This window comes from Mirounga leonina, unplaced genomic scaffold (assembly GCF_011800145.1).
Source record: "Mirounga leonina isolate KUSES-001 unplaced genomic scaffold, KU_Mleo_1.0 Mir_154, whole genome shotgun sequence".
NCBI classification, from domain to species: Eukaryota; Metazoa; Chordata; class Mammalia; order Carnivora; family Phocidae; genus Mirounga; species Mirounga leonina.
The window spans coordinates 41,076,417-41,091,083 of record NW_023270389.1 but is presented as its reverse complement, the minus strand read 5'-3'; the positions used below and the strand labels follow the sequence as shown (position 1 = coordinate 41,091,083).

General features: G+C 56.2%; 1 protein-coding gene across 1 annotated transcript in view; it reads right to left on the bottom strand.

Moving 5' to 3' along the window:
- The window catches only part of KIAA1614 (KIAA1614 ortholog), a 39,941-nt gene that overhangs the window by 13,812 nt on the left and 11,462 nt on the right, over positions 1 to 14,667 (bottom strand). Inside the window, exons 4-7 of the mRNA XM_035010568.1 lie at positions 12,863 to 13,006; positions 5,699 to 7,257; positions 3,761 to 3,917; positions 1,936 to 2,191 (exon numbers count right to left, since the gene is read on the bottom strand). Coding sequence (XP_034866459.1) covers positions 1,936 to 2,191; positions 3,761 to 3,917; positions 5,699 to 7,257; positions 12,863 to 13,006 — 2,116 coding nt within the window. The remainder of the gene's footprint in view (positions 1 to 1,935; positions 2,192 to 3,760; positions 3,918 to 5,698; positions 7,258 to 12,862; positions 13,007 to 14,667) is intronic.

Sequence of the window (14,667 nt, the reverse complement as noted above, 5' to 3'; positions counted from 1 at the left end):
GGGGGGCTTACGGAGCTTGGAGTTCTGACGGTGACCCACCCGGACGCCCGACTCCGACACCCAGGGCCCAAACCTCACTTCCGGGGAAAGGTGACTTCCCAGAGCACAGCATCGCCCTAGGCTTTTCTCCCCAGCTTATGATCACTTGACTTCTGTTTCCTTGCCTTCCATTCATGCATCCAGCAAATAGGTATTGAGCACCGACTGCATACAAGGCACTGCTCCTGGTACAGGACAACCACTGGCCATCTTCACTCGGCCGGCCCTCTCTCCCCTACTTCAGCCTGACCAGTGGAAGCCTCTGTTGGCCCCAACCACATCACCTGCTTTGTTCTGCCCAGGGGCAGGGGGCAGGGAACAAAAGAACAAACTGGAGCCCTGGACACACCTGGGACAGAGCAGGGTTTTCAGAAACCTAGTTGACAGCGCACTGTGGGTTTGCTGTTGGTTTATGAGCTGGACACGGGGAGGGAGATGGCCCGCTAGCTGCCCTGCATTCATTCGCTCCCTCCCTCACTCATTTGTTCATTCGCTGTGTCTTAAATATGTATTATATACTAGCCATTGTACTCAGTACGGGTAACCCCCACTTTTCAAACGTTTGCCTTTATGAAAGACCTGTTTTCACTAACCGGAAGAAATTTGGAAGATTTTCACTTTTAGGAAAAAAGGTGAAAAGCAAAACTAGCATTCAGCATTAGTTTTGCCGTCAGGGAGCAGCGGATCCCAGGCAGTGAGCGTGGCCCCACCAAGCTCCTTCCCCAGGAAGACGCTCAGCATTTTCACATCAAGGCACTACAGCTTTGAACTGCATCTGTGAGTGTCCGTGCTCTATCTCGATTTATGTGTGCATCCGTCGGCAAGAGGTGTCCTGGGGGATCAGAAAAGCCTGAGAGAAGAGCCCAAAATAGGGGGTCTGGGAGTGTTCAAAAAATTTCCCATATTAACTAATGGTGATTGCTTCTTCAGTTTATGCCATTTTGGCTGATGGAAGTTTTCATAGAAACTCTCTAATTTGGACAGCAGGGGAAGCTGTACTGGGAATATAAAGATCAAGGGGTGTTCCCTCAAAGAATTCACACTCCAGTGAGGGCAGGCAGACAAAAATCCATTAAAATACTATGTGGCAAGTTCCCCAAAGGATGGAAGCACAGGACAGGATGGGAACACAGAGCAGAGGCCCCCCAGCTTAGCCCAAGAAAGGACCAGAAACGGCTCCATGGAGGAGGCAATTCCTGAAAAGTTGAAGGATGAGCAGATGTTAGCAGGGAGAGAAGGTGCGAGAAACATTTCAGGTGAAGGTTCAAAGTCAGTGTGTGGCCTGATGACAGAACAGCAAGGTCAAGGATAACGGATAGGGTGTTGGAAGGAGAGTGATGAGAGATGAAGGCAGATTACAGAAGCCTCTGGCCACATCAGGTGATCTGAACTTTACCCTGCGGGTGATAAGGGGCCAACGGCGGATGTTCAGCAAGGGGGTAGATAACCAGATCTGCGTATCAGAAGGACCTCCGTGGAAGCCAGGTGGAGAAAGACACGGCAGGGATGCCAGTCAGGAGGCTGCCGCGTTAGTCTGGGTGTGAAGTGATCTGTGCTAGACTAACAGAGTCACTGCGGCCATGCAGAAGGTTCCAGAATGATCAGGCAGTAGCCTCTAGGACTTGGCAGAGGTGGCAGAGTCAAGGGAGAGACAGGAGGAGGAGGAGGAGCTTAGGAAGAGCCCATGATGGGGTAGCTGGGTGGAAGAAAACTGTGGGGTGCTGCCTACCCCTGTGGGGAGCCCGGTCTCGTGGATCAACTGCAGGGAGACCAGTGGCTTCCCTTTCCCCACCTGGGCTCCTCAGGTGGCATCCTCAGTGCTTCCCATCTCCTGTCACCTTCCATTCCAGTGGCACTAGTGCCACTCAGCCCTTGGCCGGGGCCCTTCAGACTCACCAGTTGCAGGGACTGTACCGACGGGGCTTTCTTCACTCTGGGGGTGCTGGCGTGTGACGCCGGGCCAGGCGCAGGGGACTGAAGCTGCTCCACGCTGTAGCTGCGGGCCTTGCCCAGCTTGGGCCTGGCGCTGTGGCCCAGCGCCAGCAAGAGCTTTTTCAGCCCCAGGGTGGAGGCCAGGCTGCTGCTTTTCTTGCTCCTGTCAGAAGGGGCAGTGGAGGGTGGGCCAGGTCCTGCGCCGACCCCTGGGAATGCCCTGAAATGCAAGGGGGTACATGAGCGGGCAGGAGACGGCTGGGGGGCAGGGGCCTGGGCGGACTGCTCCTCAGGGCCCTGGGGGCCCCAGGAGAGCCAGCACCCATTCCTTGTGGAGGACATGACGGCCGGCTACAGAAAGGCTGAGAGGATATCTGCAGGATGCTCTGCTTGGGCAGCTTTTTGGGAGACACGCTCAGACGAGACCCTGGGCCTCACACCCAACTGTGGGCTCACCCACCCATTCATTCCATTCATTCATTCAGGATTTCTTCCGGGCCTCTGTGCCTTCTAGAAACAACAGGGGTCCGTGGTACACAAGACAGACAAGGTCCTTACTCTCAGACTAGTAAACGAAGGAGAAAAACCAACAGCAAGTATTGAGAAATGTCAAGCAGAGGGAGAGGGAGATCAGCTCCCTCCGAGAAGATGGCACCCAGGCTGGGAGCTGAATGGTAAGGAGGAGCCGTCCTGCGAGGCCAGAGGTGAGAACCCCAGGCGGAGGCAGCGGTGGGGCCACAGCTCCAGGGCAGGAAGAGGCTCCGTGTGTTCCAGAGCACGAGGGGGCCCAGCCACCAGCCCTGGGACGGAGCCAGCAAGGCGGGCAGAGAGGCCAGGCAGGTGGGCCGGATTCCACGGAGCACAGAAGCCAAGGTAAGGGGCTCGGATTCTATCCCAAGTGGGAGAAGAAAGCCATTGGGGGTTTTCAGCAGGAGACATGACATTATTTAATGGCATTTTCAAGAATGTACCTTCGGTCGCTGTGCCGAGAAGGAAGTGTAGGAGCGAGAGTGAAGGCAGAGAGTCGCCGGGGCTGTTGGGGTTGTCAGAAAGATGTCATGCAGCTCAGACCAGGAGAAAGGCGAGAGAGGGGGGTGCAGCAGCTGGAGGGGACATGCCAGGGGGTCAGAGAGGCCGGAAGGAAGAAAGTGGGCGTGAGCACCATGTGGATGGTGGATGGTGCCGGGAAGAGGACCTGGGGAAGCCGTTGGGTCAGGGGCCTCTCAGCCACCCTAGTGGAGAAGTCAGGGGAAACAGGGTGTATGGGCCTGGGGTTCTGGGGAGCACACAGCACCAGAGATGGAGATTTGGCTCCCGGTGTCACCAGGAGTGGGGTGTGGTGCAGGAAAGAACGTCGTGGCCACAGCCCTGGCTCACCAAGGCTTTGGGGACTCGGCGAAGACTCAGACCCTCGGCGCGGAAGGAGAGAATGAATGGAAAGGTGAATGCCAGGCTTGTTTCCTCAGCGTCTGCTTGTTCCCAAGCCCTGAGTCAGAAACAAGCACTCTCAGGCAGCCCCACCTGGGAGCGCCCTGAGGGTCGGGACTGTCTGGCCAGCTGTGCCCAGAACAGCACCTGGAGCCTGAGGCTTGGGGAATGAGCCAGCATGCGCATCACACGAAAAGTGGCTGAGAAAGGAGTATTAAGGTGCCATGCCCGGAATAGGTCTAGGAACCCTCTAAGGGTTTGGGGTAGTGAGGCTAGTCATGCCAGGGAGGGGGTCTCTTTCTCCGCCCAGCCTCCCAGCCCCCCACCTCTGGCAGTCAGGGCTCTTGCCCTCATCACTCACCGGGATGACACCTGCCCTCCGGAACTCAACCCTGGCCTCTGCAGGCCTCCCTCTGGTTCCTGGCTGGACTCCGACTCCTCTAAGGCCAGGGAGAGGGTGATGCTCACGGAGCTGACTGCGCCAACAGCTGCTGGGCCAAGAAAGCCCTGGACTCCTCCTGCAACAGCCACAGCCCTCCCGTGTCACTGAGCCATCCCCGCAGGTCATGGTCAGGGGAGGGGACATGCCCAACAACAGAGGCAGGAGAACCAGAGGAAGCTGGAGAGAGGCGGGAGCCCCAGGAGAGCAGTGGAGGCAGTGATGAGACTCCCATACAGCAGGACGGGAATGAGGGGTCTTGTTTACTGCTGTGACCCACCACCCCCAGCACCACAACTGGTACACAGTCGGTGATTAATAAATGTCTGTACGATGAAGGGGCTGCTGGTGATAAGTCATGTGCCTCCTATAACAAGAGACATAGTTGGGAAAGGGGAACTTTTGCATTCCTGGGATGCAAACCACAGTCTCGTTGGTTGTGATGTCTAAGCGTTAATGACAGGCACCATTTCGGGAGCACGTATATGGTGCTAGGCAAGGAATTAAACCCTCTACAGAGATGACGTCGTGGGTTCCTAGGAGATAGGCTATAGGCTCTCCTATTTCCCTAGGTTACAGAGGAGGAACCTGGAGCACAGAGGGCTGACATGGTGTGGCCAGGACCTCCTGGCTAATGAGAGGAGGAGTCTGAGGAGGTGAAGGCCAGGCTGCCCAGAAAGGCCAGCAGCTGGTAGAATAGAAGCTCCTCAGGAAGCGGCTAGGGGCAGCCAGCAGCCGGCCTAGAGCCCACCCCACGGAAGAAACCACACCTTAGAACCGGGCAGGCAGCAGGCAGCTCAGGGTAATGCCTGCTTTCTTAAGGCTCCTGTCAGCAAGGGAGGGAGAGGGGAAATGTCTGTGTCCCCTTGTGGAGCAGAGGGGGCGGCCAACACACCGGGGGAGGGTGCTTGGCATCCACATCTTCAGGAAGGTCAGCCTGGTCTACCAGCTCTCTGCCCTCCTCCACTGTGTTTCCAAGCCCTGGATCTCTCCCAAGCCACCCCAACCCCAGCACTGTCACAGTCGTGGACACACTAAGGCAAGGCTATGGGGGGCAGACCTGTTATCTCTGCCTAAGAGTGAACGGCTGAGTTGCTCACCCCAGATCACAGCACCAGGAATCAGAGCCTATGACCGCTGATGCCCGGGATCGGCCCACAATATAAGGATCTCTTCCAACAGTGGAGGTGATGCCCTACACCCATTTGCAGCCATTCCTGCTGAAACCTAGGAGCCTGCCCAGGAGGGCTGGGGGTCTGGGAGGGCTCTGCCTGCTGGTCACCGTGTTCTCCAGATAGCACGTCTGCCTGGCCACAGAAGGTCTCAAGGGCAGGACTCCCGCTGAATTCATTCATTTATGCATTCCCCACAGTGCCTGGTATCATGCCTGGCATGTAACAGGTGCTCAATCAGTGTTGAACGAATGGATTAGGGAATGAATGAAATGAAGATGTTGAAGGAAAGGGTCTCAACCATGTGATTATAGGCACTGACTGCTCTAAGCAAATTGTAAATCTACAGCTGTGGCCTCCTTCCTGCTCTTGGTAGTGAAACCCCGTTAAAGTCCCGGCCTCCAGCAGCCAGAGTATGGTGCTTCTGTACACAGCTCAGGGTCCCCCGCAGTCAGAGGGCGTCACCCCCTGCCTCCCTGCCTTCTGCCTCCCCTCGCAGGAGGTGGCTAATCTGTATCCAGGCTGACGTTGAGTCTTACACCCAACCCACAGACCCCATAGCTTCCAGAACACCTGCTGCTGCTCTGAAGGGCCCCAAGAAGCTGCCGGGAGGGCGCACAGCTATGTCATCGATTCATATCAAAGGTAAGGAAGGACTCAGAGCGCCTGGCCTGGGGTCTCTGCTTACCGTGGCCGCGGTTCTCCGGGGGCAGCTCCTGGCTGCAGGGGCCATCCTCCACCTTGGCCTCGAGGCCGGCCCCTCCCCAGGGCTCCTGCAGCCCCAGAGGCAGGCTATTGCTGCAGTTATTGGTGGACAGGGCCAGCTGGGGATGCCTGCCTGCAGGGCCGTAGGGCTGGGTCTGGGCTGGGGAGAGCTCACAGGTCCTAGGAACTACACTTCTTGAAGGAGGCGGAGGTGGGTCCACAGGCTTTCCCTGCTCACCCAGCCTGCGGGGTGCAGCCAGGGCTGCCTTCCTGTGAGACACAGGTGAGGTGGTTTTCCTTGAAGATGGAGGGGTTGGCACCCAGCCTTCGGGGGAGAGGGAAGAGGTCAGCTGCTGGGCCTGGTGCAGGGCAGAGGGCTCTGCGTGACTCTGTTGCAGGGAGGAAGCAGAGACAGTCTCCAGAGACTCATGGCTTCCTCCATCCTGGGCCTGTCTGCCTGGCGCCGAGGACCCCAGCATCATGGAAGAGGCCAGGGGATAGGCTGTCCTGCTCAGAGTCCGGGAATCCACCGGGTGGACCCAGTGATTTCCCAGCCCTGGGCCAGGCTGCCACTGGGAGCCCAGGGAAGCCCTTTTACATTCCAGGACGGGAGGCTTAGCGAAAGCCTCTTCTCTGGGAACCAGAGTCCCCTCAGGCAGGTGTCCCCTGCCTTCTTTCACCTCGGCTGCACCCTCCACGTGGTCAACCCCCAGCAGGTAGTGCGGGGCCTGAGGGCTCCCGGGCAGCTCCGCCTTCCGGAACCACCTGGGGCCTCCTCGAGGCCTGGAGCCCCGCGGACGGGGGCTGTTGCCTCGGGCCGGCCCCCGAGCCCTACTGGGCTGCGAGGTCCCAGCCTCCTCACTGTCGGTCCTGCAGCTGTCCGAGGTGTCCGTGCTGTCCAGCGCGGAATCCGCCTCCTCGGGGCGCGCCGAGTCTCCGATGTGCGTTTCCCGGATCCATTCCGTGAGGCACCCCGGCTCGGCAGGGAGGAGCCCGAAGGGGGGGCTCGGGCCCCGAGAGCCGAGGGGCTCCGCCGGCACCCCGCCGGCAGCTTCGCGCTCCGGGAGGGCCCTGGCGTCCGGGCCGGCCTTCCCCGGGGCGGGGCGTCGGTCGTGGATGCAGCTGCCGCAGGCTCGGCACTTCCCGGCGCCGCCCCGTGCGGGCGGCGGCGCCGGGCCGCCCCTCCGCTCCGGCCGGCCCACCAGGCGGTAGAGCGGCCCGTGGCCGGCGTCGGTGCGCGCCAAGCCCGCGTTGATGTAGTGGGCCAGCTCGGGCTTGGAGCGCAGCGGGCCCTGGGCCGCCGTCGGCAGCGCGCAGCTCCGCGCCTGGCGCTGGCGCTGCTGCAGCCGCTCCCGGTAGCGGGACTCGGCGTCGCGGGCCGACTCGTCCTCGAAGCGCACGCGGGATGGGGAGGCGCCCCGCTTGGGCCACTGCCCGCTGCTGGACTCCCCGCTGGACGAGTCACTCGTGTTCCCGTTCTGCGGGGTGTCTCTGCTGGCAAAGGGCATCCTCGAGTCCGGGGCTGGGCTTCTCCGGCCGTCTCTGAGGGGGAGACAGGGGGAGACAGGTCACAGGCAGAAGATGGGGAGGCGGGTACCATGGGGTACAGCTCCGTGATGACTACAACTCCAAAGTTACCCGACATCAGGTTCCTGGGGAGTTAGGCAGCAAACCCGAGTAGCTTCCAAGCGCATCTTGATCCTGAAACCCAGCTCTAAACGAAATCAGTAGGAGCTTCCTATTTTGTGTTTCCTTCTGTTGCCTGATTCAAGATGAAACATTATATTGAACAGAGGATGTACCGATGGATAAGAGCAAAATCCTCATAGTGGGGTGTGTGCGTGTGTGTATGTGTATGTGTAAGTGTGCGTGCACTTAAGAGGAAGTGAGCCTGGCATTCATGGGCATCTGGTAGGGATGAATTGTTCCAATGATGTATTTGCTATGAAGGTTTAATGGGAAGAATGAATTATAAGTCTCTACAGAGACGGTGCGGGACCTGAAATCAGGGTTTCTAAGCATTCTTGCTCCCAAAAGTGTCCACTCAGGGTTCCTAATCCTCTTGCTCAGACAAAATTTAGACAGAATGCCACCCATGTTTCTCCTTGGACTCTGCATCTTGTCTGTTCCAGCACCCACTTACCTGCCCTCCTCAGCCCCTCACTCGCACTCTGAAAAGCTGTGAGGACAAGGACTGCGCTAGGAAGAGCCGTCCTGTCACCGGCCTTTGCCCTGGGAGACACTGCTGGTGGTCAAGTCCTGCTCAGCTCAAGAAAACATCTACATAAATCTCACACCAGGGCCCCCTGGAGCCAGGAACCTGAGTTTCCAGGCATTTCCCATCATAGGCTACCTAAGGAAGGACTGTACGTTCCCTTCCTTTTCCCTGCAGCAGCATCCCCATCAATCTACTGCTCAGTGTTTGGCATTCACACCATTCTTCTCATTTATCGCTTTTCTATCACTCACACTGGACTCCCGCCTCTTACCCAGCCTCCCTGCCTCCTGTCTGCTGGTCCTCCTGGAGCACAGCCTTGTCACACTGTCCCCGAAGGGGGCACAGGATCCAGCTCACAGTCTTTGTGGTAAAAACACAGGCCTTCCACCTTCCTCACTGTTTTCCTTCCCAGCTCTGCCCCCCACCACCCACTTTATAGGACCCCCAGGCTTCCTACACCTCATCCACCTCATGCAGCCCTCTTGCCCCATTTCCTGGAGTCTTTTTTTCTTAACCTGCTGGTGCGAGCCAAGCTACTCATGCTGTTTGACAAAGTCCAAGTATGGGGGACGATCCTGAAAACAGGAGACTCCACAGCTGGCTCCTGCTATTCTCTTTCATTTTATTTATGGCAATCTTTATAATTGTGGGAATATTTCTGAGGTTTCATGATAAAGTGACTGCTCACCTTAGTTACGCTTATCTAAGCAATCATAATGAAACTAATTCCGCAAAGAATTAGTTTCTATAGAACAAAATAACAAAACGGTCACGCTCTGTCTAGCACCTTTCTCTTTGCATATTGTTTTTTAGTTTTAGTGAAAGCCAATAAGCAGAAATCAATAAAGGTCATGTTAATCATTACAAAGGAAAAATGAAAGAAGGCTATGGCTGTAATCCAGAAAATGATCTAAGATTTGGAAAAACAAAAATATCCTAACATATAAATAAAGTTCCTCCGAGACTGTCAGGAGGAGATGCTTGCAACCTGATCCTGTGTCTGTGTCTCCTCATTCGCCGACACCGTCCTTTCCTATGAGAGACCCACCCCGGCTGGAGCTGGACTCCGGCAACCTGCCTGCATTTGAATCCTGTCTGTTAAAATGTTACCTGTTGTATAGACATCCCATGTGTGATGGCTAATTTTGTGTGTCAGCTCGACTGGTACCACGGTGCCCAGCTACTTGGTGAAACATTCTCCTGGACGTTTTTGTGAAGACATTTTTTGGGTAAGGTTAACATTTAGATGGGTGGACTCTGAATAAGGCTGATTACCCTCCACGATGTGGTCGACCTCATCCAATCCGTGAAGGCCCTAACGGCACAAATACAGCTCTTCCCTGAGCAAGAAGGAATTCTGCCAATAGACCGCCTTTAGATTTGAGTTGCTCCTCTTTCCTGAGTCTGAAGCCTGCCAGCCTACCCTGCAGATTTTGGGCTTACCATGCCATGATCACATGAGTCAAGTCCCTAAAATAAATCTCTCTCTCTCTCCATATATATGTATGCACGCGCGCGCATGCACACACACACACACACACATCCTGTTGGTTCTTCCTCTGAAGAAACCTGACTAATGCATCATGACAATATCTCCTCCTCTGAACACCTGTACCTCTCATTTGTCAGCACAGACTCACAGGATGTTAGTGCTGGAAGGCACGGCCATGACCACATGGTCCCTCCTCCTCCCTCGAAAGGAGAGGCCACAAAAGCCCAGCTCCCGGGCTGACCGGCACCTGAGCAGCTGCACAAGCAAGCTGTGGATATTTTTTTCTCCCTCAGATGGAACCACAAAAATAGAACTAGACACTGATCATGCTGGTGGTCTAGTCTTACCTGGAGACAGGAGCCCGGATTTTGGAGACCTGCGGCTTCTTTCCAATTGCCCAGAAGTGTGCCCATATATGCAAGGATCTATACTGGTATACTTCATGCGTCCTCAAAGTGTCTTCGAAGCCTTCCCTAACCTTACCTTCTCCCTCCCCACCGCCCCCCATCTCCCCAAACGGAGAAGTAAACTCTTCTCCGATAGCATACTGAACAGAGCACAGTTTGCTCAGGGGCCTGGACACACCAGCTTATTATAATGAAATGCATGTTGGTGATTAGTGGGTTTACTAATCCTTTCTCTAACTGGATGCTTCAGTGATTCTGGAAGAAGGATGCCAATGCTTTCAAAAAGGCTGCCCTCATGCGAGTTCCTCCTTCACCCGCTCCTTCACCAAGCTACCCAACTGAAGGACAAATATGGTATACAGTTGAAAGGAAAGGAGTTCAGATAACAGCAGGAAGAAACCATACATGCTTCACAATTACTATTCAAGCATGCCAGCCAGCGGGGGGAGCGGCCTATACAGAGACATAGCATTTACTGGACTGGGCAGGCTGCCCTTCCCAGCTCTACTTTCTGTATAAGTAAAAGGCATTGCCTATCTGGCTCAGGTGAACACGACCTGTGCCCTGGGGGAGTCACTGGCCATCCCTAACCATCCCCTGCCTCTGGGCCTTGACAGCAAAGCCACTGACTAGCCTCACAGTCCTGATGGATCGGAACGGTCTGGATTGCTGAGGGTGTGGAATATGATGTATAAAGCTAGTCTTTGGAATCAGGGGGCGGTCTGAGAGGTCAGAGTGAAATTCTTCAGGACTGATTCTCTGCCACCCCCACGGGAACCAGCTATGGCTGACAGCTTAAGGCCTTCCCTCCCCCATGCCACGGCAGACAGACTACCAGCTCAAACCTTGGACCCCAGGCCTCTTGCTGTCATGTTCTGCCCTCCCGGTATTAGGAACACCAACCTCGGTGTGCCTGTCCCCCAAACGGCAAGAGCCTGTGTTTCCAGGAGCTGCTGGATTTCTACATTGGTTTGCTGCCAGAAAATGCAGCTCCGTCTACCTCTTCCCCTCCTAGAAAAGCCTGTCCATCTGGGCCTGCCCCAGCCACCTCCAGCCAGACTGAGGCTAGAGAAGGCCTTCTGGAGACTGCTCTGCCTGCCCCCACTCTTCCATCCATCTTCTACCGAGCTGCTCTTTGGAAGGAGGGATGCCTCTGGGCTGAGGGCAGGGGAGGATGCGGGGGCGCTCCTGCATCCAACTCAGGCCTGGGGCCCGTGCGGCATCTCCCTGTGAACTCAGCATGGCTCTCCAGGGTGCTCTGACAAGCATAACCTTTAGAAGCATCTGCAGCAAGCCATCTGGTGTTGATTTTTCAGCTACACCCTCTGAGGATTCACCAGTGCTGCCAAGTCGAAGTAATTCTTTCTGGACACAGCAGCTGCTAAAGTGGGTCACCTTGCCTTTCTATAGCATTTCAATGGCCAGGGGACAGCCTGACAAAAGGGAACGTACTTTAAGGTCAGTGACTGGGGTTGTTATGAGCTGCTCGTGGAATCTGGGGCACAGGAGGTGTCCAGGAGGACCTTTACGCAGTCACGTCTGTTTCACAAATCATCCTCTTGACTATTTTGCGGCTACGAAACCCAGCCTAAGGATCTATAGAAAGTGGAACGGAGGGCTCTGTGTAACTCTGAGGCTCTGGGGGCCATATACATGCAGAGAATAATAGTTCGGATGCTCCAAAGAAGCCATGCCCATTCCTAACTAGCGCCCTCCAAGCGGAGGGAGACAAGGTACAGATGGAGCAATAAAAGGGTAGCCTGTTGGGCACCGCTTGCCAGGATTTAGGATTTCCTGAGCCCCTCTCCTAGGGGTCGCAATGACCCTGAACCAGCTGAGGGCCTCAGCCCTCTGCGAATGCTGGAGTCACCTCAGTGGCGCCCTGACAGTTCTCAGCCTTCAGTGAGCGGGCTCAGTGTTCCCATCCAAGAGCATACGGTCCAGTTCCACTGAGAATCCTCACTCCCTCCAGTGTCACATGGCGATGGAAACCAGCAGAGCCAGCGTACCCATCCTGGTGACCAAAGCAGAGGCTTTCTCAACAGCACAGATGTCCCGCTTTGGGGCAGGCCCACTGTGGCATGGGCTGGCAGCTCCGAGTCAGGCCCACCCAGGAGCGCCAGCTCTGCTGTGTGAGACTGAGGCACAGAAGCTTCCCTAAAGGCATATAGCCAGTAAGTGGCAGAGCCCGAATTCAAACCCGGTGGTCTGGTTCTGGAGTCTTAACCAGTCTAACTGCTCTGCTGCCTCAGTAAACCTGCCTGCTTCTGGCTCTTGGCAATCCCTTGTCTCCACAGCCTTGTCCCTGTCACATCTCACCAGGACCACAGTTCAGCCCCCTCACTGCCCAGGCCCCCAGATCCAACGCTACCCGGCGGCCAGAACAGCTTTACTGAGATGTGTGTGTGATCATGCTATGTACCCGCTTAAAATCCTTCAGTGCCTCCTAGCTATTCCTGGAGACATCCAAATTGTTCAGTAGGCCTGGAGGCCTCCCTGACGGGCCTCCACTGAGCTCTCTGGCCTTCGAGCCACTCCCTCCCTCCCACACGAGTGCAGTGTTTCTGCTCAGGGTTTCTGCCCTGGGATGCTCCCCCCGGCCTCCAGCATGTGCCCAGTGAAGATCTACACCTCCTTCAAGCCCCGACTTAGCAGCCATGGCCTCTAGAGCCTCTGCTGTCCTTTCCAGGTGGAGGTTCAGGTTTCCTGCCCTGCATGCCTGTCTCACCTCTCCTACACCACAGTCCACAGAATTGTATTGATCTGTGTGCCTGTCTTTCTCCCTGGAGACCGTGGCATCTGTCCCTCCAGGGAGCTTGGATTATGTGTCGTTCATCTTTGACGACTCAATGTTTGACACTCGACACTCAGTCAAGGTGTGTTGAGCAACTAAATGAGTTAAATCAAGTGCCTGGCGTGGGAACCACACACATAGACAGAGGGAGGAGTGAGCAGCGGCAGTTTGGCTAGATCCTACCTCTTCTCCCTGCCACAGCCCTCCTAGGCCAGCCTGGCCAGGGCCCCACTCACCGGCTGCCCTGGGCGACGGCGGGCACGATCTCATGGCTGGCACGGAGGGGCCGGGTCCTGGCCTTCATGCGGGCACGCTGCAGCAGATGCTTGGCTTCCTCAGGCCTGGGGCTCAGCACAGACTCTGGCTTGGGACCAAAGGTCCTGCAGGGTGGCCCACAGGCCAGCAGGCGGGGGGAGGGATTAGAAGAAAATAACATGGATTAGAAGGGCTTTAACAGCATTGAGCTTGGCTGTGCCGGAAAAGGCCCTGCATGTGCAGCCTTCCTTGTCCAGCTCCCACACAGAGGGCTCCAGCCCGGGGCCAGGGACCTGGGGCCTGGAGTCTGAGCAATGGCCCTGAGCATCTCTGGACACGTCCAGGGAACTGGCTCACCTTGGACATCCACTCAGGGACTGGAGGCAGAGATCCCAGGAGGATCTAAGAAGGGCAGGAGAATCTCTAGATTATTCTATTGTTCCTTCCCTGGGCAGGCAATGGGAGTTATCCGGGAGGACGGGGGAAGGGCCTGGCGTTGTTGGACTGGGCCTGTGCCCAGCCAGATGGTCTTTACACACATCACCTCCCTCTCTCCTTCTGCCTCTCTTTGCACCCACACGTACCCATGCAAGCCCCCACCGCAGACACGAGGAGTCAGGCCTCAGCCCGTCACATTCTGCTCCTTGGGGGGAATGACATTTCTATAAATCCTGGTGCTTGCTTGCCTCAGTCCCAATCCAAACCCATCAGGCACCGGCTCAGGGCTCAGAGAAATTAAGCTGGACCCACACCAAGTCAGCCAATGGCTCGATTTTCGTAAAAATAAGGGTCCTCTACCAGCCCTCCCCACCTACCAGATGTGCGGCCTCCCGGGCCGGTCCAGAGCCACAGTCCAGAGCCGAGGCCCTTTTTCAAAGCTGTCTGGCAGACGGTGACATACAGCCTGCACCAGGGTACAGAATAACAGCAGCCTCCAACCCCCCACTGACAAGCCATTTCTCTCCACCGAGCTTCCTCTCCCCAGCCAGGCTGACCCAGGGCAGGTGTGTTCTCTGCCTGACGGATGAGGGCATTCCGCAGCAGACAGGAACATTTGGCGCACTGCTCAAGGTCGAACAGCAGTGGAGAGCAAAGCAGAGGATCGCCAGCCCCACTGCCTCCGGTCTCCTTCCCATACCCTCTGTCTCCTCCTTCCTCCTGTCCCTGGATCCCAGGGCAGGCTGAGAGTGTTTGTGGCTGAAGTCACACTCTTTGACGTGACTTCAGCATCCCCCCCCGGCTGCCCCTGTCCTCACTGTCATATACGCTGGGCTGTCCTCACCAGGGAGGATCCACCAAAAGAGAACCCAGGCAGGTAGAGGCTCAGCCAGGCTTAGATCTCAGGCGGTAGCCCCCCAAATCCCTTGTCTTGCCCGCCGCATGGGTGACCCCAAGAAAGGGGCCTGACTGGGGGAAGGTACCAAACAGTTTCCTGGATGACAGATGACAGATGTGAGTGGCAAATGGCATAATTCTGAGACCTCCTTGGGACAACCTTGGACAAGCTCAGGCAGTCTGTGGTTCTTTCTTTTTCTCTTTTCTTTCCTATTCTCTTCCCTTCTTGTTTGCTTTCGCCTTTCTTTCTTTGTTGCTCATGCTTTGCACCTAACCTTGCTTTAGAGCTCAAGGGGAAAAAAAAGAACTGCTAGAATAAAGGCACCATCTGTGCATATGAACCCTGGCAAGGCCCAGGCACAGTTTTGGAACCAGGAAGGTTTACTGCAGTGATGTGAAAGTGACTCTCCAGGCCTGTGGCCCTGTGAAGCCTCCGTTGGCAGGAGAGGCC